At 38.7% G+C, this 25,781-nt stretch overlaps 1 protein-coding gene across 2 annotated transcripts in view; it reads right to left on the minus strand.

The window, feature by feature from the left end:
- Positions 1-4,540: 4,540 nt before the first annotated feature.
- The window catches only part of LAMA4 (laminin subunit alpha 4), a 96,892-nt gene continuing 75,651 nt past the window's right edge, over positions 4,541-25,781 (minus strand). For both annotated transcript variants that reach the window (XM_061990530.1, XM_061990531.1), the window contains 13 exons: positions 23,231-23,366; positions 21,927-22,064; positions 20,266-20,399; positions 18,780-18,944; positions 17,955-18,108; positions 17,027-17,220; positions 15,130-15,319; positions 13,191-13,346; positions 12,220-12,379; positions 11,151-11,281; positions 8,555-8,648; positions 7,349-7,468; positions 4,541-5,885 (listed from right to left, as the gene is read on the minus strand). In XM_061990530.1, coding sequence (XP_061846514.1) covers positions 5,740-5,885; positions 7,349-7,468; positions 8,555-8,648; positions 11,151-11,281; positions 12,220-12,379; positions 13,191-13,346; positions 15,130-15,319; positions 17,027-17,220; positions 17,955-18,108; positions 18,780-18,944; positions 20,266-20,399; positions 21,927-22,064; positions 23,231-23,366 — 1,918 coding nt within the window. In that variant the 3' untranslated portion in view covers positions 4,541-5,739. The remainder of the gene's footprint in view (positions 5,886-7,348; positions 7,469-8,554; positions 8,649-11,150; positions 11,282-12,219; positions 12,380-13,190; positions 13,347-15,129; positions 15,320-17,026; positions 17,221-17,954; positions 18,109-18,779; positions 18,945-20,265; positions 20,400-21,926; positions 22,065-23,230; positions 23,367-25,781) is intronic.

Raw genomic sequence — 25,781 nt, forward strand, 5'->3', positions numbered from 1 at the left:
CAAGAGGTAGAGGTGATGTTGTCTCAGCGTAGTAAGATTGATCCACAGCATAGCTAGGCTGCAAAATGATGTAAAGAAAGTATGATAGGGAAAGCAGTTGCTTGCAGAAAGCTCTCTTGTGACACAAATAGCATTTCTGCTTCCTGTGGGAGAAGAAAACTACCTCCATGCAACCCAGTTCATTAGGTTTTAGAGCTAAAACTATGGAAAAAAATATAACTTTTTTAAATATAGATGATTTCTAGTGCTGGTGTGCAAACAAAATTTGCAAAATGAAATTTTTAACAGAAATATGGAGTTCAGTGTATCTTAATCCTTTATTTGCCCCAGAGAAATTATGATTCTGACTCCAGGATCCTAGTGGGGAATTGTACATCCCCAGGAAGAGAAAGTTATAACAAATTACTGTTTTAAAAAACTTTCCTGGAAAGACTGCAGCAAATACAATAAAATAATGCATTATATATGTATATGTGATATAACATACCAAGACTAATTTTTAAAACCTGAAAGAAAAGAATACATCTAGTGGAAATTTATAAATATCTGAATAGTGAGTGTCAGGAGGTTGGGGCATCCCTTTTTTCTATTGTAGCTGGCAACAGGACAAAGGGTAATGGGATGAAGCTGGAACACAAAAAGTTCCATTTAAATAGAAGAAAAAACTATTTCACTGTTCAGGTGAGGGAGCCCTGGCACAGGCTGCCCAGAGGGGTTGTGGAGTCTCCTTCCTTGGAGGTCTTCAAGACCCACCTGGACATGTTCCTATGCGACCTGATCTAGGTGAACCTGCTTCTGCAGGGGGGTTGGACTAGATGATCTCTAAAGGTCCCTTCCAACCCCTACCATTCTATGAAAATCATACAGTTCTTAAAAAAAAAATAGTGAGTGGCCTGTGCTTACTTAAGGTTCACATTTGAAGTTGCAAAGGCAGGTGGAAAGTTTAAGATTGTTAGAGTAATACTCCCTCCAACACTTTTATAAACTAATCAGCAGTGTAAAAGTATATGAATATTAACCATGAAAACAGGTAGTACTTTCTCATCTCTTTCTGGACACAATAGATCTAACCTAGAGCTTAATTTTGTTCCCTGAGGTTACCTGAACTGGTCCAAACCCATAGGCTGTGGTCTGTTTTAACTACTGGTTGTGAAACTGTTTCTGTACTTCATGCCTACCATCATGTCATTGAAGTCTTTCCTTCACACACGTTTTTGGCCTTACTTAGGCTAAAAGCAGTACAATATTGTTTGTAAGCATGCTAGAGCTTAATTTGAAGTCTACAGAAAGCTCACAGTATTAGTTAATGTTTTGCTTTCTTCTTGTGTAGTTAGCTACACTTTCTACTTTTCTACTAGCTCTACATTTTGTATTCTATGTCCTGTCTATTTTCAGCTTAATGGGATTCACTGCGTTGAACATGAGAATGCAGGAAGAAGCTCTGTGTTTTGCCTTCCAGTATGCTATTAAGAGGTCTGTGATGGCAAATAGAAAGTAATTATTCTCACTGAGCCTGGAAACTCTGTGAATCTGAGATGCAATTGAAATTCGTATTCCTGTGGGAATATTTTTAGTTTCCAAAGGAATTCAAAGGGCAGGAAGTGGATGTGTGATAACTAGTTTGGCTTGATGCACATGCTCTGAGGTTTAATGCAATGGGCAGCTCAACTATGTGGAAGGAATAATCACACATTGACTTTCTGTGTTGTAGATGAAGCTCTCTACTTCATCTACTGTAGTATAAATGCATGAGTCTAGTCAGGTCCCCTCAGAGACTTTTTGTCTATAATAATAATTTAATCAAATGTCTTATGCTAATATGTGTTTCTAACCCTTTCTCAACCCTTTGTTGTCAATGGTGTATAGTAATAGTGTTCCACAGCTTTGCAACACAATTTGAATAATTAAATTGTAGGAATAACTAACAGTGTTATTGAGAGGAAATGTGTTGTCATGGACCACAGTGAATCTGAGAATCACCCTTAAATCCCAACCATAACAAGAACCAAATGTACGTCACAAATAAAATATATGTGATATGCTTTCAGCATCTTTTTAATGACAGTCATTTGACTATTTAGGCCACATGCTGCTGTAGGGAGAATATACTAGAATTCGAACTAATGTTAATTCTTGACGTATATGAAGACTTGGTTCACCTATGAAGGATTGTTTGGGGTTATTTTTTGTTTGTTTGTTTGTTTGTTTTACTTAGAAGGGTTGGTGTTTGGGAAATTACTGTCAGACCTGAAACTCTTCATCTTACATTTTCCTTTTCAGGCTGTTGTCCATAACTCTTAATCCTTGAGGAGAAGGAAAGGTTGATAAGAACCTTTAACTGTGAGAGACATCTACAGATCTTAAGAAATAAGAAACAGAAGGGGAAGACATCCTAATTAAATATTCTGTTTTGATGCAGTTTGTTGAGTAGTTTAACTTGAAATTGGATTCCTTCTTATATAGTCATGCAAATGTCAAATTTCAGAATATTCCACAATACAATAACAGTGTCCTTGTAGCCCTGATTTAGATAATGACTAGAACAACACTTGTTAAAACCTTGAAGGTGAATACAAATGGACAATCTTAGAATTTGGAGAGTTTTTTTCCTAAAGCTTTGTAGATAAAGAGTATTGTACTTTGGACCTGTAATTTTTAAGATAAATACAGAAGACAAATTGAACTCTGAGAAAATTTCTGCTTAGGCAGTTGCCTTCTCTCAAACACTATGAGCTTTGAAATGAATGCAGAGGTGTGTGTAATGTAATGCATTACATGCAGACTTTCTTTGGTGCATACCGAATGGTAATTTCAAAGTCTGTGTGTATGTTGGGGGCAGGGAAATTTGCATTATTCTCTGTTCTCTCCTGAGTCTGCAAGTATCCTCTGGTTTATAGCATTTTTCTTTAGAAACTGTTCTGCAGAGGGAAAACATGCATCTCTGAGGTCTAGAAAGGAAAACTGAGGAAAACGTCCTCCACAAATATAACTGTGTCTGATTAGCTTGTCATATAATAAAGAGAAGTAAATTGAGTAGTAACAGTTTGTGAATTTTAATGTGGTTTTTATTCACGTACTATTTTACTGAATTTTTAATTTTCCATATATAAAGTATGCAAAGGACTGAATAATCAGAAAAGTAATCCTTAAATGTAAATCCACTGAACAAAACTAAGCCTCATTGCAGCAAATATGACTAGGAAAAAAACTATTTATTCACAGAACTTGGATGTGAATATGAGAAAATACACTTTATTTTGAAGTAGGTGTAAGACAGAAAAACGTTCTGAGTATGTGTGTACCAGTTAACACAAAATTCTCCACAGAATCACAGAGAACTGTGATGCTCTTAATGGGCTCAAATGCTATTCCTGGCTATCTCTGCTTAGCAGCTGCAAAAAAACTTGAAAGAAGTTTCAGTAATCCTTGTAAGGAACCTATCTAAGCAGGGAATCTGCTGTTCTTTTCTCTCCAGCAATGAGGTTCTGGAGACTGTGGCCTGAGGAAGCTTCATTCAAGTTATGATGTCATGAAATTGATTAAGCCGATTTAACAACTTGCTGTTACTGGAAGGAGGGAGACTTTGTTCTTTAGCCCCGGTTTCAGCTGCACAGCCATGACACAATGTGTGGTCTCTGGAACATGTCTCACTGATCTGAGGACATTACCTACACAGCCTCAATAATAAAAAAAAAATGCCAAACCAAAAGCCCTAAATATTTTCTGTTCAGAGGAGTCTGGGTAGTAGCTGGGAGCAGGAAAATGTTGAGCAGTCATATTGGTTTTAGTATCCAAGAAACAGATGACACTTGAAGGCAACTGGATTTGGGAACCTGTAATGTGCTTGTTTTAGAGAGACTGCAGATAGATACTTTTACTGCTTGCTTCTGAAGTATGAACAGTGGGCTATGGAGTGACAAAAAGACAGGGCTGTATACCACTTCCAGAAGTAGGGGCCTCTCTATAGGGATGGGGAAGGGAAATAATTTCTGAGAGCAGGTTGCCTGACAGTTGCAGGAAACAGAACGGGAGATGTGTCCAGGAGAAGGCAGTTAGAATGGGCATGGGGCTAAAAGCCTGAGCAGAGCTTATGAGGCTGGTGGAAGGAGAGGCAATGGCTTCTGGAGGCATGCTGTCTTCTCTCATCCATTTACCACACATCACTGTACTCTAGAGACACGTGAGGACACAGTGCTAGCATTCCAGCTGCTGCAGAGTTCCTATGCCAGTGTGTGCAGAACTTGCAGTTCATTGTCCAGGATAAGCCAAGACCACTTCAACCAGACAAAACCCTTTTCCTACTGAGAGAGTAGTAGGGAAGCTACTAGTGCTTACACACGTATCTTATTCTGGTGATTCCTCCAGCTGTCCATAGATTTGAGATTTTTGGATTCCAGTTCCTACTTGTGTGTTTTCCAGATGAGCTCCTACTAATTTTAAGTCTGTAGGATATTGTCCTTTATTTTTGCCTTTCATGCTTTCCTGCATTGTAGCTAGTCACGTTTTGAATTGATTCCAGCAATGATTTGCCCAGCAATCATAAAACTGTCAACAGTAGTTTATTCATTAAAGAAACATAGATGGCTTTGATGCCTTGAAGGTTATCACTGAAAAGAGCAAGTTTTGAAAGTGACTCGTGTCTTTGATATTGAAGCCTAAAAGCCTAGTATTAACTTCCATCTATCTTCCACGGTTTTAACATAGCCCAGATTTGCAGCCCTTTGCCTTCTGTTTACATCCTCTTGTTTTACCTCTGATTCCTCTGCAGCAGCGTATCTTCCAGGGAACATGTTCTGGCTTTGAGGATTAGTGCTGTAAACTGGAGTCCTGCAGCAATCTCATAGGGAAGTGATGATTTTATTTGATAGGAGATTTTCCTGAAACTGTGACTATGATTCTGATTTCTATCTTTGTGCTTACCTGTGTTATATTAATGCAGATGAGATCACAAAGACATTGTGGATTTAGTGCTATGTTTGTATGTAAGTGAATTTGAAAATTTAGAGAAAAAAACCCTTGAAATCTTGCATTTTGTCTCTCTCCCTTCCTATGTAAAGCAAGTATTGCTCTAAAATTACCTATTTTAGGTAAACATTCAATTATATAAAGTGTCTTTCTTAAAAGTTGTACATCCTGTCTTTGCATTGGGCAACAACATATCAGTGAGGTTTAGAAGTGGAATAAAAATGTTAATCTTTCATTGTTTGTAAGCTTAGATAATTGGTACGTTCTCTGGCCTCCATTTTAATTGAGGAATATGTAAATGAGTTGAATGGCAAATTAAAAACCCCAGCAACTTTCAACATAGTTATTTGCAATCTAAATTTCTTATCTAGCTCTATTCTTAAATGAGTATTAGCGGATCTTTACCTGTGAAACAAAGAGTGACCTAAGGTATGCAAAGAAATGATGTAGAGAATCTATCTTGAAAGGAAAATATTTAATATAATTTTCGTTTCTTTTATAATCCCACATATTCATGTAACAAACTGGCCACACATACGCTATAAGAAATGGTAAAGCTCACTCTTGTGGTATAATAAGAGAAGTGCAGAAACAACAACCCTTTATTCTTCAGCGTGTATTTGCACATAAACATTAGAAGTGACCCTTAAACATACTGTTTTCTGTAGATGGCTCTTGATACCCTCATTCTTCTTCTCCAGTGAACATGGATTCTATTGTTCTATTTTTCTTTCTGTGGTCAAAGGAACTTTACGAGATTGATGCAGTGCACTGTCAGGCTGCTGGACAGGTATTGATGCTCACAGCACCACTAACCAAAGCTGCTTTACTAAAACTCACTGGTTTTTCATCAATCATGAAGTTACGAATGCAGCCAATGAAGGAGTTGCGTGTAGTCAGGCTGGATGTTAGCAGAGACTCTGGAAGGAGCAGATAAAAAAAAAAAGAAAAGAAAAGAACAAAAAGAAAAAGTTGAGCTCACGATGACCAAAATCGTCAGTTTGGTGGCAGAATCTTTTCAGTTTGCTGCTAACTGCAGTTCTGCTAAGTCTGCTGTGGATCTTTTAAAACGTCTGACCTACTGCCAGTGTCCTAGAGGCCATTAGAGTAAGTATGGGTAGTTGTCTACAGTTATGTAAAACTCTTGATACTGTAGTCAATAGAGGCCTAATCTTGCATTTTTTTGACAACTGCATTTTCTTTTAAGCAACAGAGTAGATGAATCCCAGGGTGTGTTTGTAATTTCTATTAACATTAGATGTATTGTCATCTGTGTCTGATTTGTTAGTTTGCATTTTGTTTACTATATTTACATACTATTAGTATTATATCTTGTTTGTTGTCATGAAGTTCTTAGTAAGATTTTTCTGTGCCAGGGTGATATTACCATTATAGAGCCAATGTATGGCATAGCTTTACTGTTCTATAATTAATGTAGAAATAGAAGGGTCTATTATGAAGCAGAACAGCATTTGCAATTACCGCTTTATAGTACCTCTATGGGAAGAGTTCTGTCCTAATAAAATTCCAGTTTGGATTTAAAGAGTGAACAGGCATCTGCACCTAGATGTTATTACTCCCTTTAGACCCATTTTTCCTCCTGGTAGTGTGGGATGGATGAGAACATCACATGCTCAAGCCACTAATCCAAGATAAGCAATATAATAAATTTTGTAGTTAGAGCTGTTCATGATTGACATGCAAGGCACAGAGAAAAGCTGCAAGTTTTCAATGAGAATATACAGGAGATGATTTAAAAATTGAATCACGTAGTGTTGATTACAGTTTGTATATGAACCCCAACAGAGTAGCTCTGTCTGTTGAATAAAGGAAGTAAATGTAGTAATCTTGGCCCACGCTACACAGATGGTCTGTGAGTCACAAATTCACATTAGCAGACATCTGTGCAATAGAAATCGCTAGTCAGGAAAAGAATCTTCATGTTTTGTCTTATGTTCAAAGATGCCATTGCTTGAAGAAGAGGAAAGAAGCCTACCAGCAACAAAACCTTGAGATTTCAGTTACAGTGAGTTTCAAATCTCATAAATAAATAAACCATTTCTTAAAAAGCAGTAAGCCCATACTGGAAAGGAAAACGGGAAGAAAAAAAGTGGGTTTTACTAACTGTCTGACTTCTCTACAAAGTCCATACCTGACCCTCCAGCAACTGGGAATATTTTAATTTCAATGAAGCAGCACTTTTTTTACACTGAGAACTTGAGGCAGAACATTTCTAATCACCTCTTGAGCCTTTGAATTTTACCAGGCTGTTCACACAAGATATATTTTGCACTTTTTGAAATGAAAACTAAGTCTCTGTGCTTTCTCTGGAAACTGTCTTGAAATTTGAGAACAACATACCACAAAGCTGCCAAAAAATTACCTGGTACTCCTCCAATAAACACTGGCTCCCTGTGGTCAATCGCCTTTGGATTTAATGGCCCTACCACATGGTTGACTTCAGAGTCTACATCCAGCTGCACCACGTTAGCATCTCTAATCACTGAAAAGAGAAAGAACAGGTTATCAAGAAGACTGTAAGAAGTGGCATGTGAGTTTTGTTTGACAGACAGGTGTTATCTATTTGATCTCAGTAGTTTGATGTGAGGCTTGCTAGATTGGGTGTGAGCAATCAGTGACAGTGTGTGGGCAGATTCTGGTTTGGCATGAAGCTGTTTCTGGTAAGGGGGAAGGGGCTGTAAAGATGGCTCCTATAAGAAGTTGCTTGAAACTCTCCCCACCTCTGAGCCAGACCCACTTCTGGGGCTAAGCCAATTAGACACCTCCACGATGACTTTTTAAGAAGAAGCCAGAAGAGAAGGCTTCTTCCTGTTTCTTCCTTCTTCTGTCCCTTCCTTCTTCTTTTCTGGCTGAAGGTGATGCAAGGAGTTGGAAGAGAGAGAGAAACAACCACGAGGGCTCCAAGGTCAGTGAGGGAAGAGAGGAGGAGGTGTGCTGGAGCAGAGACTCCCCTGCATCCTGTGGAGAGGACTGGTGAAGCTGTGATTTGTTTGCATTTTGTTAAAGACTCCACATCAGGCACGGTGACTCACTTTGCTAAAGACTCTGTGCCAGAGGCAGTGATTATGCCCAGAGGAGATTGTGTCCCTTGTGAGGGACCTCATATTCACAGATGCTATAACTGTGGGGAAGAAACCATGCTAGAGAAGTTCATTAAAATTATGCCCAGAAGAGGCCATGACCCAAGGGAAGGACCCTGTATCTGGAGAAGCTGCAACCATGGAGAAGAATCCACACCAGAGATGTTCATTAAGAACTGTGTCCTGTGTGAGGGATCCTGTATTGGGAGAAGCTGTAGTTGCTGGGAAGAACCCACACCAGACAAGTTCATTAAGGACTGTGTACCAAGGGGGGGGACCCTGTATCAGAGCATAGCAGCAGAGCCCATCTGTGAGAGACTGACCACATCCCCTATTCCCTAAACAAAAAAACTTATGTCTTGACAGGTGAAAAGGAGGAATTGAACATGTGACCCTACTCCTAGTGCACTACCTCAGGAAGATGGATATCTGGAGAGGGAGAATTGGACTCTGTCACGTTTCTTAGGGGATGGTCATATTTTACTCACCTGCAATTCGGTGCCACCTGCCATCACAGAGACTCTGTTTCAGTGTTACTGAAGTTGAAAAATCCCTGATTCCGTTATTCAGTTTCACTGTAACCTGAGGGAAAATAAGGTAGTTGTCACTGTAAACCCCCTCCTATCCTCTTTTTTCCCCTTCTATTGTAATAATGCTGTATTCCTCACTCAAAACATATACAGTATCTGAGTGAAAGAAAAACACAATTTAAAATTCTTGAAAATAAAACACATTTCTCATTTACTGATGTGTGTGGTGGGGTTTTTTTTTGGTTTTGTTTGGGTTTTTTTTTTTTAGTATTCAGTAGTTCTGTAACATTTCTGATTTGAACTCAAGGAAGAGTTAAAAAAAAGATTAAAAAATAACAGCTAATTTCACTCAAATTTTCTAGTACTACTGCTCTATAATTTCATGGTAAATTAGTGTTTAGAGGCATCAGATGATGTTTTGGCATCTTGCTAGCCACTTAATAAGGAAAATGGTCATGCAAAAACAACGTATAAACAGACAAGATGTGAGAAAGAAATAAAGGGAGAAGTTAAGAATTACTTTAAAATTCCTGGTTCAAGCTTACTAGAAAATCTCTGGCAAAGCTAGAAAGTGAACCCAATTCTGAATTTTGCACCTTTGCTTTAGTTACATGAATTAATGTCTTTCTGCATGTAGTGTTATGGCAGTAGCAGAGCAGCGTCAAACTCCTATTGCGAGGCACAAGATCCCAGGAGGTGATTGCCAGAGAACTGCAAACACTGAGTCCAGCCACTCCAGCTTTTCAAACATCTAAATTATCCCAGATAGTGATGACACCTTGTTGACTGAAAATGTTGTAAGGAAACAGCCTATAATTAATTTCTGTTTCAATATAGTTGTAACTCAGAAATTTTAAACATTTTAAAGTTTTTTTTGCTACCAAAACAAATTAGATATTTTACCATTTTTGTTTGGGCACACCAAACAAAAATGAAATGATTCTTATGTTACCTTTTATTCATATTTGGAAAAAAACATATAGGAATTATTAAAAAGATAAAGAATTCATGAGAGAAAGTGACTCCTTAATAGAGCACCCAGACAAGCTGTATTGATAGAGTGAGATGAGTATGTTTAAAAAGTGTGTTAGAGATATTGATTGCTCTTATTTGTCCAGCAAAACGTTTTGACAAACCAGATCCTCAGTAATGCATTCAAAGAGAGTAGATTGTTAATGGTAAGAACCACAGATGCTTACTAAGAAAGTCACTGGTGTACTAGTTGGAGTGACAAGCAGGGAAGAGCTACTTTCGAATTGCATATGCTTTATACATGAACTGAGATTTGAAGCACTTAGGTGAAATCTTTTGTTAGACCAACTCTTACAGTTGGAAAACCAGACAGGTTTATGGACATACAAACCTTCCATCAGATCTTTACATATGCAGTTCTAGGCTGGTCAAGTTATATAAAGATACAGCCTCTAGGTGTGGCATGATACAGAGCAATGCAATATGTTTCAAGAAGTTTTTTGTTAATTCACCAAGGACTAGCCACAGCTAGTAAGTATGAGCTTTATCTTATCAGCTGTCAAAAGTTAGGTGCCTAACTGAAGCATCTATTCTATCTATAGGCAATTTAGAAGAATAGATTCTCTGAATGTCAGCTCATTTAGCCACTTTTATTAGATACTTGCTTCAGGATGGGATGAATCAACATATTAAACTGTCTACTCAGTCCCTCTACTCTAGGATCCTGGTCTTAGAAGTGACAGCATGTTTCCTTAGGTATTGCATTTCTACTTGAGTTACACTCTCACTTAAAATACCCTTCTGCTTTGGTTTACAGTTAGATACTGGGTAATGCACTGCAGTGGTTAAAGAGTATCCACACTGCTGAGTCTTTTGACTCTGCCCCGAGTTTCTTTTCAGCAAAAAGGAAAATAATAAATATCCCCTGCTCTAAACCTTTGCTTGTTTTTTTTCCACTTAGGCTGCAGTTTATTACTGTATGTGTGCAGTGTGTAGTATGAAGGGATACAGATTTTAGTGATGAACATAATAAAACAACAACAACAACAACAACAACTATCTGGTAAGTTCATTTCAAAACTCTCTCTTTCAACTGACAGCATTATAAAAATCCAGAGCCTTTCGAAATCAGAGCAACAGAAAATCAGAACTTTCCCTTTCCTTCCCTCTCCCTGTCACACACATATATGCTAAAGCAAAAAGAGGCTGATTGTAACTCAGACTTCTGTTTTAATAAACAAGAAATAAAAAATCATCAACAGTTACCTTACTGGTAACTTACATATGTTTAATGTGGATGAAAGAGCAGCACCAAGAGTCAATGTTCTTGCTTCTTTTCAACTGCTCAGTAAATATTTATAGTTGGTATCAGTAAAGAGATCTGATTTTGTCTCAGGAGTTATTTTTTGTATGAATGAATAAATATCTGTGTTTCTGCATCTAAGCAGTTAATATATTTAGGAGAGAAATTTAAGAATCAATTAATGGCAATGTTGTAAGACAAAAGATGCATATAGCAGATCCCAAGTAGGTAAGAGAGTAACTAGTGAAAGCAATGGAGGAAATGTGATGTTCATCATACCTGTCCATTTCTCATGTGCATATTCAAATACTCTCCATTCATGCTGTGACCATGCAGTAGAATTCCTGAGCTACTTCTGGGACGTATTTCAAAAACAACTTCAAATTTCAAGCCTAAACTGAAGGATTCATCTGTGAGGTAAAAAGAATAACATTCTTTTTGTACTGAGTTATTGATGAAATTGGACATTCATTAAAAATCAAAATACAAATTCAAAGCCCAGTGTGAAACTTATTTGTCCTGTCTTTAAAACTATTGAAACATGTGCTAGTATACATACTTGAGGAGATGGCATGGTGTGGTGTTAATGACTCATTTCAGCTTTTGGTTTGATTATGTTTGCTTGGAATACTAATAAAGATTTTTTTCTTTATTTTTCTCATTATTTAACAAAGAAGTTTAAAAATATTTCTTAGCAATTAAATGGACAGCAGAAAGTAAATGATCTGTACTTTTTGGCAGTTCCTTATTGTGCAATTTGCTAGACATTCAGCAGTCTTTATACAGTGAGTGGGAGTTCTCCTGAGCTTTGATGATTCAGTATAAGAAACCTCTTTTTTCAATCTGGTGGCAGGCTGGGAGGAAATTAGAAACACTGTCTAATTCTTCTTGGTGTTGCCAATGAATAAAGTTGTGCTGTTTCCTTTTCCTCCTGTTCAGATCAGAGCGTATGTGACCAAAAAGCCCTCATAAAACACTTCCTGCAACAGAAGGCCTATATGACAGATGTGTTCTGTCCTGCTGTTCATTATCAAGACATGCAGAAAGCCTTTCCTTAGGATTTTTGAATTACATGTTGTTCTATTAGTTAAAAAACTAAGGGATGACAATTTGCTGGTGTAGCCACGTTGACTTCTATATGTCTGTGATAATTTTTACTATATTTTAATCTGTTTCCTTGTGAAATTATTTTAATTATTTGACATACATACATACATATGTATGTCAGATATGTTTATATAACAACTTATGAAGTTTCATGATGACACTCTAACCTGTCAACATTCTCTGCTTACCACAAAAGTGAAACAGCTTTATTATGGGATACATTTGTTTAGGAGTGTATTACCAAGGACAACATATCCTCCTTCCGATGAAAAGTATGTTCCTGCTTCTGATGGACCTTCAAAGCAAGGTGTTACACTAAACGCCTGTGAAGCTGAAGTAATTGATCTTCCATTGAGCTGTAAATTGCTGAGACAACCGCTAAAACTGTAGACAGAGTTAATCTGAGGGGAAAAAAAATGTGTGATTAGTAGATAAAATGCTTGCGGAAGGAAAGCAACTCTTCTGCGCTTATTTGTACTTGTTTATGAGCTGTATGGCTGTGATTGTCTAGTGCATCACATTTGAATTAAAACTCAGTTTCCAGAGAAGAGAAGCAGGACAGATGCTTTTCATAGCTTCTCATATCTCTCTAATGACGTCACAGTAGCTTCAGCATGTGTTGTTTCTCGAATGATCCTTACTGAACCATGAGAAACAAAGTGCAACTAGAGTGATGCAGTGTTATACCTACCTCATATCCTCAAGGCAAGCAGAGGTCTACTTTTTCTGAGTAGTGCATCTGTCTTGTTAGACACATAACAATTAACAATTGCCTCGAATGAGACCTGACTACATACATTTTTGCTTTAACACTCCTTTCTGTATACTTCAGTACCCAGATGTAGAGGAGAATCCTGATTTCTAGGTAGTCTCAAAACAGAGATACCAAGACAACATTAAAATCTCCCTGAAACTCCTTTATATCTCAGACCTTAGGGTGAAACTATTCTCACCTAACTTTACCTATGTCATCCAGTCTTGGATGTCACTATGATTTCTGTGTTCCTTGAGGACCACTGGCTTTCCAGTTGCTGCTGCAAGTCAATGGAAGCCTAGCCTAGCTTTGCCTTCCTCTTAAACTGAGCTGTGTGCTCCTCAGTATGCTGAGGATTCAAGATCATAATATCCTTTTCCTTGAACTCATCTCTACAATCAACTTTTCCATTAGCTGAACCTAGAGATATGGGATGATGTAATGGGAGATGGCTTTACCTGGATATTTTTTACAGCTTTTCCGGGCGCTACACCCCCAATATAGAGTGGTTCAGTGACTTGCCAGCTATTAGCATTACCGCTGAAAGGTTCTTCCAGCACTCGGAGACCATCAATTATCAAGCGACCAATATTCTTGCCTCTCATAAATATCACCTGGAAAGGGAGGAAAAAGATTTGGAAGATTACTTTTTTGAGAGAACAGTCCTTCTCAGTTGAGGAAGATAAGTTCACATATTCACATATATGGTTCATTGCTACACTTTTATCATTGTATAGTGGTTTTGCCAGGGCTAGGTTTTGGTAGTGGGGGTGGCTACCGGGGTGGCTTCTTTAAACAAAGAGCTGCCAGATGCTTCCTGTGTAGCTGACAGGGCTAATGCTGGTCGATTCTAAACTGGACCCTGCATCTGGCCCAGGCCTGGCCAATTGGTGACTGAGGTAATGCTTCTGTGAATAACAGATTTGAGAAGGGGCAGAAGTTCCTGCACAATTGCTAAACTGCCGCAGCAACAGGGAGTGAGAGCAGGGGGAGGAGGTACTCAGGTACTAGAAGGAAGACTCTCGTGTGAACTGTGGTGCAGCCCATAGTGAGGCAGCTGTCCCCCTGCAGTCCATGGAGGACCCTGGGGAAGCAGAGATCCACTCAGCCTGTGGAGGACTCCACACGAGAGCAGGTGGATGCCTGAAGGAAGCTGTGACTCCATGGGAAGCTCACCCTGGAGCAAGTTCCTGGCAGGATGTGGAAATCCATGGGGAAAGAGAAGCCCATGCCAGAGCAGATTTGCTGTCAGGACTTGTGATCCTGTGAGAGACCTAGGCTGGAGCAGTCGATACCTGAAGGACTTTTCTTCTGGTGGATGACCCACATTGGTGCAGGGTGTGAGGAGCTGCCCCCATGGGAGGCCCCATGCTGGAACAGTTTGTGAGGAACTGTAGCCCCTGGGAAGGACCTATGTTGGAGAAGTTCGTGGAGAACTGTCTCCACTGTAGCAGTGGGAAGTGTGAGGAGGTGTCTCCCTGAGAGGAAGCAGTGGCAAAGTCCCTCTGTAATGAACTGACTATAACCCCTATCTCCCATTCCCTGCACTGCTATGCGGGGAGGAGGAAGAGTCCCATGAAGGAGGAGGGGTGGGAGGAGATGTTTTAAGATTCAGTTTTGTTTTTCATTTTCCCTTCTCTGTTCTGATCGTTCATTAAGAAATCAAACCATTTCTCCCCAAGTTGAGTCTGTTTTGCCTGTGACACTAATTGCTGAGTGATCTCCCTGTCCTTATCTCAACTCACAAACCTTTCCTTATATTTCTCTCCTCCCTTTCCAGTTTAGGAAAGGGAGTGATATTATGACTTGGTGGGTATCTGGCACCCAGCCAGGGCTAAACCAACACAAACTGTTAGCATTTTCAAGTCTTAGCCAGTTTTATGGCCTGGATTCATCCAGCCTGATTGAAACACTTAAACGCCCACATTTGGAGCTTAGTAACTGTAGACTTCTTCTGTAATCAGTGAGGAGAGAGAGGTACCTACAGAGGAAAATTCACCTTGACCCCTAAAATTGTCTTTTTATTTTCACAGACTACAGAGGGATCCTTAGACAGCTGTGCTCTTTGCTTAAGCACTTCAAAGAAATTTGCTGAACAAAAATTATCCTAGTGCTTCCTTTCCTAGCTAACTTAACTCTTCATTGCCTCACTGTTCACTGAACAGCAGTTAGTGTTGAGAATTGCTGGATTTTTATAACTGGCTCACTTCCCTGTCCCTGGTTAATGTCTTGATAAAGTGCCACATGGAAGATTTTAAAATATTTGCAGAAGTTTCTCCATGTAGGGATGTGGTTATGAACATGTGAATGGAAACTCCCTGAGCTATCACATCCACAGTGTTTTTACTGCAGCCTTGATAGCATGTGCCGTCATAATGATTGGTTTCTTTTACTTACATTGTGCCAAAGGCCATCATTGTATTTCTCTTGGCTCTTAATCCTTATCTTCTGATGACCAGCATTAAACATAAAAATGAGCCGACCATGAGCAACGAAAAGGGCCATGAAGTTGGTCTCTTTTTGATCCGAGACGTAGAAAATCATTCCATGAGACGAGTGAGTTTTCAGACTGATAGAGAACTGAGCTCTGGTACATAAAAGCACAATATTAAATTTAGAGCAGATAGAATTGTCTTAAATCAAACTGCAGACAGGGAAAGACTGAGATTTTCCTTTCATCCAAAGGAATAAACATCTCCTTAATGGAAGCGGTATTTCTGAGAAACATTCTGTACTGGGTTTTTTGAGTAGAAGTACACTGGCAAAGAGGCTGCCTTGCAAAGAACTTGTTTTCAAAAATTAAAATCTCTGGAGTGAATAAAATCAAAATAGGCCACCAATAACTGACATACGTATTTCCATTCCTATTGAACAGCAATATAGAGGCACTTTTTAATACATTCCCTATTGCATGTGTGTGTATATTCCAGATGCACTTAGGCCCCTGTCAGTATCAGTTATTTTAAAACATCACAAGTCATTGTTCCCTTTAAAATGCACATGATGATGAAGCTGTAATAACCATTTTAAATCAAATATGTTGTGGTAGTTTGAGCCTGGCTGGATGCCAGGTGCCCACCACACCGCTTTACCCCCCACCTCCCGAGAAGCAAGCCAGGGAAGGGGAGAAAATAAGATGGGAATCTCGTGGGTTGAGATAAAAGCAGTTTAATAAGTAAATAAGCAGCAAAGCCGCGCGCGCGGGAAGCAAAGCAGAAGCAGATAAGCTGTTACTCTCTACTTCCCATCAGCAGCGATGTCCGGCCACCTCCCGAGAAGCAGGGCTTCAGTACGCGTAGCGGTTGCTTTTGGAAGGCCAGAAATGAATCTCGCCTCCCCTTCCTGCTCCTTTCCCCCAGTTTATATTCCTGAGCTGACGTCATATGGTATGGAATATCTCCTTGGTCAGCCTGGGTCAGCTGTCCTGGCCATAGTCCCTCCCAAGATCATGCCCACTCACAGCTATTGGTGAAGGTGGGGGAAGGAATGCTGGAGGGACAGCCCCGATGTTGTGCAAGCGGTAGTCATAATATTGATATCAACAGTAAGCACAGCACTGCAGGAGCTGCTGTGGAAAATCACTACCGTCCCAGACCCACTACATATGTCTTGTAGGGATGAAGAGATGTATCAGAGTTTAGGTTTACCTTCTTCATATGGGCACCATCAGGACTATCCTAAGTAAAACACTATTGAATTAAAATGAATGTAATGCTTTTTTTAAGTCAGGAAATAGCACTCTTATTTTCTGAGTTAGTGGTCTGGTATGCTTCCAGGAAGTGCTGTGTTATTGAATTTATAGTCTTTCATGGAAAGTATTAAACCAAAATCCTTTGAACTTTATGCCCTACTGCGCTATGTAGATTCCTAACTATTACACATTTGAGAAGGACCACTTAACATATAACTGCTTAATTTCTGGATGAACTGTCATGTTCTTTTTCAGCTCTGCTGCAATGGCATTAGCCATTGCTGCTTCTGTAAAGAGACCAAAGGTGCATTGCTTGCATGCAACAACCATTCTCAAAGTCTTCCTACAAATAAGCAAAAGGACGTATTTTGTTAATATATAATGCAGATGAAAGCTTCACAAGAGTGGCATAACTGGAAATGCATTCTATTTATTGCTGTTACTCAACTGAAATACCTTTTAATATATCCTATCACTATATGCTATACAAAAGTCAAGCTAAGATATAAAGGAAAAAGCCAGAGTAACAACAGAAATGTGTCATTTAAAAAAAACCTTTCTCCTCCAGAGTATGTTTAGTTTTTATTTCTAAGGCCCCTTTACCTTTGACTGAAATCCTTTGGTATGTGATCAAATTCTTGCCGGCTGTTTGCTGTTCCTCCAAACTGATATGCGTGTTCGGTTGCCTTGGGGTTAATGGGTAAATGACACTGAGGATCTCTTTGCGTCTTCACTTCTTGATACAGTTTTTTCAAGCCAGTTGAAGGCTGTGAAATCTTGTCCTTATCTCTTCCCAGCTTCACAGAAAGAGAACCATTAACCAGAAATTCAAACTGAGATTGGACATAATAAAATAACAATATAATTTATATCTAAACTAGTAATATATTTTTGCTTTATAAAAATACCAGGAATGGTTAGAAGTCAAATTCGTCTTGAACAGATCTGCTATAGATGCTGCATTAGGGCAGAATGATAAACAGAACACTTGTATAGCTAACAAAATTATATTTCAATTCTTTTGCAGTTTTCCTGATTGAATCTTTTCCTCTCTCCTTGTGATATCAGCTATATTACAGGCATAAGAGGACATGATTGGACTAAAAGTTCTGTATGCTGGAAGAAGGTAGTTTTTTATAAATATAATGCAATTTGAATGCTATTAATGCATTCAAATTGTACCCAGAGAGCCACACAGAAGTATCTGAGAATAGAAGCAAGCTTATCGCCTTTAGGACATAGAAAAAATCAAGAAGGCTTGTTTCTGCAGTTCTTCTTTGAAGGTGTCATAAATTTTGTTTTACACTTCCAGCAAGAGAGAATGATGCAAATATAGGCCAGATAGACTGGGTCAGGGTAGTCATTTGCAGTGTTGGAATATGTAAAGGAACAGGATCCTTTCCTTCCTATATCTGAAATAGTCTCCACGTGGTACATTCTGAATCTGTAATCTGCAGAATTCCCAGTCATGGCACAGTATGTATCAGCTTGGAAAAGCTCTAGGGTGGTACTGGGACAAGTCGTAGCAAACCTTTTTATTATGATTTCCTTTGGCTTTTGATGAGTTTTTCCCTTTCTTGTGGAGAAGAGCAACTGGAGGAGATTCAACAGGGCATCCATACAATGAAGTGTGAACTTTCTCAGAGTACTGCTGGAAATCCTCCACTTCGACCTCTCGATCCAACCTGTGTTTCAAAGAGGGAATGACAAGAACAGCTTTTTTCCCCAAATGTTGGAATTGCCTTCTTAACAATTACAGAACTTTTTTTTTTTTAATAGCTTTTTTCATTCCTGAATCATGGATAGAAGTACAGATTTATCAATGTTTGGGTAATGTGGGCAGCCTGTACTACCTCTGCCTGTTGTATCCCTGCTTGCATAAATAGAGTATCAATCTGTAGCATCAAATTAACTTTAAAATCTTCTGTATGAGAACATTTCATAAAACAATTAGGATGAACAAATTATAACCATTTTCACATGGCCAAACTCCTAACTTCCCCAGTTTTTGTGTGATGTCCTAATATAATTTCGTTTCAATGGCAGAGCTGAAAGCTACATAATATAAATGTAAATTACAGCTATGCAAATTATACATTGCACCAGCAGCATTAGCAGGTGCAGTACTGAAAGATGATTTAGATTGTTATTCCCACTTCAACAATATCTTAACCTAGCAGGTCTGTGCCAACAGATTCCTTAGCAAATAAGGTAAGAAACTTATTCACACATACTGTCTAGCCTCACAAAATGAGACAGGGATTTTTATTGTGTCAATAAATCAGTTCTCTTGAGCTGCTACTCGAGCTGTCAGGCAGCGACTGCATGGTAATGTGTTTATGAGGATGCCACGTACCTTGTGAAATAAGCGTTGCTTATGCAGCCAGTGAAGTTGGCTTGCTGGGTTCTGAGGGGAGAGCCACCGAAATAAAACTTCTTCACGCTGTCTGAGCTTTTCCCTGCTCTGTCCCTTGCCAAGTTCTTCTTGGTTTGTTTCTTGTCATCAACGACCAGTTCATATCTGCAAAAGCAAAGCATCCTTTGTGTAATCTAGTTTTGGCAGTGTCAATGCCAGTGCTTAAACAGCATATGACGTACACTCAAAACACTCCAGTCACTGTACACATCATTAAATAGTAGTGCTCAAAGTCATGAGAAGACCTTTTTGCTTCCAGTTGTCCAACAAGTAGCAGAGCAATAATGCACTAGCAAAGCTGAGTCCAGAGGCCCATGGATTTCATAATATCTTGGGATTAACTTTGAAGTCCAAAACACACAGTCTGCTAAGTCAAGACAGGTGAAATAAGGACTTGCTAATAAATGGATGGAGCCAAAATTCGGGTAAAAGAAGATCTAAGTGTATACTATCCTTCTTTATGCCTCTATCCCTTTTTTCCTTATCTTTCATCACAGTACACTGATATTTGAGCTTATACAGTGTTTTTTACCTTGTCTCATTTTGCAACACAATAATTGCTACAGAAGTCAGGAAGGATTTTATTGCTTTAATAAGAAACAGTGTAAGTAAAGATTCAGAATTCTTTTTTTTCCTGGCAAGTTCAGAATTGAGCACAGTCATGGAAATACGACAGTCCCCAAGGCTATTTCAAGGCACCTTTTTGCACTATCAGCTTTTCAAACTATGTTTCTTGAATGTCAGAAGTCACAGCTACAAACCTTCATTTCTGTTAGAGAACTGAGAATGATCTTTTTGTGTCAGCACAGGCAAGATTCTTGAAAAAGATGCTTTGACTATTTGAGTTTCTAAGAAATTCTTAAATATAGTCAACAAAAGTAAAACAGATCAAGTAAACAATATTCTTTAGTTTTTTAAGAAACTAGTAGAGAATCTTATTCCTTACTGCTGTATTTAGTCTTACATTTGTCTCTATCAGTGCTAAAAATATTTTGAACGTGTTCCACTGCATGTATCCCAAATTAATGCTTTTTGTGAAGATTCCTCAATTATTTCAGAGTCAATTTGGGATCGCTTTAATAAATCAGAAAAATCAGTCCTGCTGAAAAATGGATCTTATGCTAGTCTTAAAGTATGTTAAACTGCTTTCATACCTGAGGGAAAAAAGGGACTAAGCTTTTAGAAAAAATACTGGTTTTATTTTACTAAAAATTCTCAGCATCTTGTGCTCAGGCCAAGCTGGCCAGTTTTCAATGACATAGATTCTTGGCCATGTATTTTTTTTAACTGAATTGATCAGTTGAAAATACTGCTTAAAAAACTCCACTTGAACATCACTTTGAAAGTTAATATTAAATGATTACATGCTTTAGAATAATTATTTAAATTCCAAAGGTAGGGAATAAAAAATGCTGGTCAGCGTTACCTTTCTGGAGTGATAGAAGTAATGATGAAGTGGGTTTTTCCATCATTGTAATTTCGGTCTGGTGATTGAATTTTGGTCCCACTTGCATTTAAAACTACAGCGCCTCTGTCCATAGAGATGGATAATATATCTGACTGAAATACAAAAATATCTTCATATGCAATTGTAACACAGAAAAGTAACAGTTCTGTAACTGTTAACAGCATTTTCCTGTTGTATTTATTTTTCCTTTCTGCTGTTTCCCCCATTTTTCCTTTGTTTGCAGAAAGGTATACTGAGAAGCAAACCAGAGATGATCTCATTAGAATTGACATTCTTGCTGTTTTTTTAAGGCTGAATTCTAGGAATTCTGCTACTGATTATGTCTCATGTACCTGTCAATTCCATCCTACATGGATGTACGATGTTTACATTTCCCTTGTGTTTCTAGTAACCCCGATACTGTATAGAGCAGCTGTTGCTGCAAGATTCCTGCTGTCATAAGACCAATATTTTTTTCTTCTGTTTCCTAATTCCCTCTGATCAGACCAGTTCAATCACTCAAAATTATGTCAAAGATCTACTATCTGGGTCAGGCATACAGGATCACTGTGTCACACACCAGGAATACTGTATGTTCCATTAGAGCATGCATTACCACTGTGCACTCTAGGAATCATCCTGCCTCATTCTGTCAAGGGCTAAATAGCTGAACTTCCATTTGTTAAGTAGGGCACTTGGCACCTCATAGGATTAGAGCTTTTGCATTAGAACCAGAAGTGGTAGAGTAAGGCCTCATTTATGCAAGCAACATGGATAACTGACATGGTTACTGATTTCAGTTTAGGGCAATACTCCAGGCTGTAAAACATCCAAGTTCAGGAGTGGTTATGAGTGTCCTACAGCCTTCCCTGCTGCAATCTGCAGTCTTCCCTGTTTATCTGCAAGTATGGCAGAACAGACATCTGTGGGTGATTGCAAATGTTCCGTCATCTGAGCTCATGTTTGCCGTAGATGTCAGTCTGAGCCTGCAGGATCTTGGGATTGCTCTGGCTCACACAACATTTTGGGAGTGTCAATCTGTATTTCTGCCTATGCCACACTTCTGAGGAGGCATTTAGAGCAGCTTGGATTCCTATAGCTGCAAGGAGTCATTCTCAAGTGCAGCTTTTCCCAGTCACACATGGAGATCTAAGTACCATCTGGGAATATAGGCAGCTTCTGCCCGATTTCTGTCAACTCAGCAATGTTCAGAATATCATCTCACTAATTCAAACAAACCTTGTCTTCTAGGGAATGGTCTCTGGGTGGAAAGTGTCAGGCCCTTAATATTATTTATACTTTGGTAGCACCTACAGGTTCAAATAGGGATTGCAGTGCTGCTGAACACAGTTTCACCACGAGAATCTGCCCTTAGGGCTTTCTTGGGCACAAATGAATACATATTAATTCTAGGTGTATGATCAAATCCTCTTCTCAACATCAAAATAATGCCTAAGCATTGCTTATTTTCAGATATATATCAAATATGAACTGTGAAAATGAGGTCATCAATGAGTGCTTCTAATTGCAGGCATGGTTTATGAAAACATGAAGTGAGAAATTGTATTATTCCCCTGGTATTCTCCTGAGAAACAATATGAGGATAAAATAAAACAATCTGTAAAGAAAAATATACTCACTCCTTCGGAATAGTAAAACAGCAGCCCATTGGGCTGCAATGTCCGGAAATTAAAGCCTCCTTCAAATTCACTGAAGAGGGATATTTTTTGGCTTGATGCAATGAAGCTCTCTCCATTGAAATATGCTTTGCGGGATATCTGTATGTTAAAACAAAATTACAAGTAAACCTCAGAAAACATTCCAAGAATAATAAAAGAAGGGCTGGTGGTTTGGTTGGGTTTTTTTTTTTTTTTTTGAGGGGGAGGAGTTTGGGTTTTTTTTGAGAGAGTTTTTTTGGGTTCTTTTGGTTTTGTTTTTTTAAGGTGCAGACAGTTCAGTTCTATAAAACCTTGAATTTTTACTGGATGTCTTAACCTAATTTATATAGGCTTTCCCTTGCATGCTATGAAAATCTTAGGAAAGTGTAGCCATTTCAGACAGTGTAAGCCAAATTGTTCTCAGTTTCCTGGAATTCTCGACCTCATCCTAAGTCTGCAGATAGTGTGCATGAAGACCAGGAGCAGAGAGAACTCAAGTCCCTGTCTGAGCTGTGTGGCACTGAGTCACCATCCCAACATGTGATATGTTAGTTTGCGTGCTGCACTGAATGCTGGAGTGGGTTGTGGTGAGTGAAGGGTGTTGGACATGGTGCTCTATAACCCCCAGAGTCTCTGGAGTAAAACTGGATATGAGGCAGGACAAATTGCAGCTAACTTTCATGTTGAAAAAGAGTGAGACTGTGTGACAGCTTCTACAAGTCGTGGGCTCCTACATCTTCAGAGGCTTACAGCACGGATCTGGATAGACATGGCCACAGGATAAAAACCACAAACACTATTTAGATTTAGTGGCTTTGCATTGTAATGGAGAAATGCTGAATGATGGAAGGGTTTAGAAATGAAATGGTCATTTTCTCAGTGTTAGTGCTGGTGCAGCTGATCTGCGTACTGCAGAGGAAGAGCTGGCCTGCCTTAATAGGAGAACTGATTTGAAGGGTGAATATCTTGCTGTCATTAGGATTCATGTGAGGACAATTCTCTTTGTTGCTTTAAGAACAAACAAATTATATTTTCCTTTTGGAAGATGGTACACAATTTATTTCAGATCCAGCTTTCACATTGCAATCTCACATATGGTAAGAATATCAAGTGAAACACCTTGTGCTGTAGTTCAGGGTGAAAACTGGATAGTATGTTGGCAGACTTCACACACATGCCCCACTCCTGCCAGTCAATGAGTTGTCATTTCCTTTGTGGAAGACTTTCTTTCCATTGTTTGGAGTAAAATTCAAGCACTATCCATTGCCAAATACTCTCACGCTTACCAGTGAATCTTCTGGGCACCCATAGCTGATTCCCAGGGTTCCTGGTTCTTCTAACAAGTTGAAATCCTTCTTTTGGAACTGGAAACCCTTCATGCAGCCTTTAAAGCCGATACTTCCCGCCAGATGTGAGCTAATGCTGTTGGAAAACAATGCCAAACAAGCTGCAGTTAGCTATTCCTCGCCTTTCTGAACAGACTTTTATCACAAAAATGTCCTAAAAAACTTGTAAGAGCCTCAAACAAGTGCCCAATTCCTGCATCTTTATGCAAAATGACTAATTAAATAATATATTTTGAAAAGTCAAGATGCATCAGTTGTAATAAATGTTATGGGGGCCAATATGTGGGAGTTTAGAGAGGAGATCCACATAGAGTAACTTTTAAAAGATGCAAATAGCTGTCAAATTGAAGAGACTTAGTTTAAAAAGTATTTCAATACAGTTACAGTGAAAATCAGTGGATATCTATCACCATTTTTTATCATTTCAGAAAAGTTCTGGTTTAGTTTTCCTGTGTTGCTTTTACTAGCAAGCTCAATTATTGTCTTTGGAATCTCTATTTTTTAACAAACAATACTAACAAAGGTCAGGGAAGTAAGAAAAAATTCTGCTTGATGATGAGTGGGTTTACATAATCATAAATGAGAGCAGTAGGTGGGCTTCCAGGATCTTTTTTTTGTGTCAGATTTGAGGTAGATAGCACAGCAGTGTATCTCAACTGCTCATATGCAGCACTCTAAGTTTTTCAACTGCACCTCTCACCAAGCTACCACAGCATTATGGCATAGGGCAAATATAGTTTAATTTATCTTTGCAACACTCAAGGTGCATGATGAAGAAGTAGTTTGCCTAAAATCACAGAGAGTCTGTGACAGGACAAGGAAATGACAAGAGATCTATTGGGTACCAGTCCAGGAGATAACTAGGGAACAAATATACCGAAGGACTGAATGTGAAATCCAGAGTTTTGACTTGGCTGCTTGTAAATGGTCTTTGTTCTTTTGACAGGATGTACCTTAGCAGTGGGATTCTTTGCACCTCACATGAGGTGACACTGACAGTGTTGACATCTGGTTCTGTGCTAGCTGTATATGGATTATCTCATTGTAAGGCAGACAGTAGAAACACAATGGATGAATCAGGCTCAATTAATCAGGCTCTGGAAATGCTTATTTATCTGCATTGGCAAAAATGAATCATCAGGTGAGGTAGCAGAGATGTACACGTACACATCTGAAACAAGATGAGGGCAGGAGGGATGTAGGAGCTCAGTCTGCTCCTCAGTGAAATCTACATGAAGGCAATATCAACAGGAAGGCTCCTGACATCCTGCTATCCTCTGGGATTTAAATGAGATGTAGATTAAAATGTAGGGTATCGGTCAACCAGTTTACCGCTATTCTGGTTTACCATGTGACAATCTGAATGTCACAAAGACACTTTTCTGTTAAACGCCATTAATTTTACATTACAACATTTTCTAGGAGCAACAAGAACTATAAAGGTAGTTTTTAACCTAGAGAAAGGCTTCTGAATTTGCTTCTCAACAGTTTCTAGCTCCCAGTGCTCCTACCTCCCCTTAGCTTTCTGCTTTATTCAGTGACTGAGGTAGGAGAAAAATAACATATTATTAATTTATTTGGGATAAAAGGCAATTGACAGAGGAAAGTCCTGTTGAAGTGAATGAAAATATATTGCTTTGAATGAATATTAAACTCCTCCTCTAAGATTACAGCTAGTTTCCTCCCCTGCTGCTGTCTCCCAATGTCAGTTAAATGTAAGTCTGTCTAGGAAAAGGAAGCATAAATATCAGTAGTAGACAGTAGTAGTAGTAGTAGAGAAATAGTAGTAGATCATCAACAGATTATCATTCTATACCGACTTGATTTCCTGATGAAAATGTAATGATATCACAACCTTTGGACCATAATTTCTGCTGCCTACTCTTGTTATGAGAACCAAATCTGAGCATGATATTGCAGGCAAAGGTGCAACTGTACTTAAATAATTTCTGTATACATTCTTCAGTATTGTAATGGATTATAGTTTGAAATGTCTATGGATTTTTTTTCTGACACAACTTGTTTACTGAGATGCTGTTTTTCCTGTTTGGACAGTACCTCCCAGGTGTTTTGCAGAATAACCACAGTTTAAGCAGAAAACTGTGGGCATAATTCATGTGATTGATCTTGTATCCTGCATTTGTGAACAAGTCTTTTCTGCCATTAAGCTGCTAAATTGCTTAGATTTTGAGGTCCTTCTAGGCTTTTTCATGGTTCTCTAGGCTTGATTAACCAAAGTAATTTTCACCATCTTTTTGTCCTTTGTTTCTAGATCATTAATATATTTAATACCAGCCCTAAGAGAGATCCTTAGGGCATGTGCTGTAGACTTTTTATACTGTGAAAATTGAAGAGCTACTATAATGTCCTATTTTCTCTTTCCCAGCTGCTTTCTAATCCAGTGCAGCCTTTCTTCTCTCCCCCACCCCTCTCCAGTTTTCTTAATCGCCCCTTATGACAGACTTTTGTAAAGAACTATTTGAAAGGCCAG

Source organism: Colius striatus, chromosome 2, assembly GCF_028858725.1.
Source record: "Colius striatus isolate bColStr4 chromosome 2, bColStr4.1.hap1, whole genome shotgun sequence".
In the NCBI taxonomy this organism is placed as follows: Eukaryota; Metazoa; Chordata; class Aves; order Coliiformes; family Coliidae; genus Colius; species Colius striatus.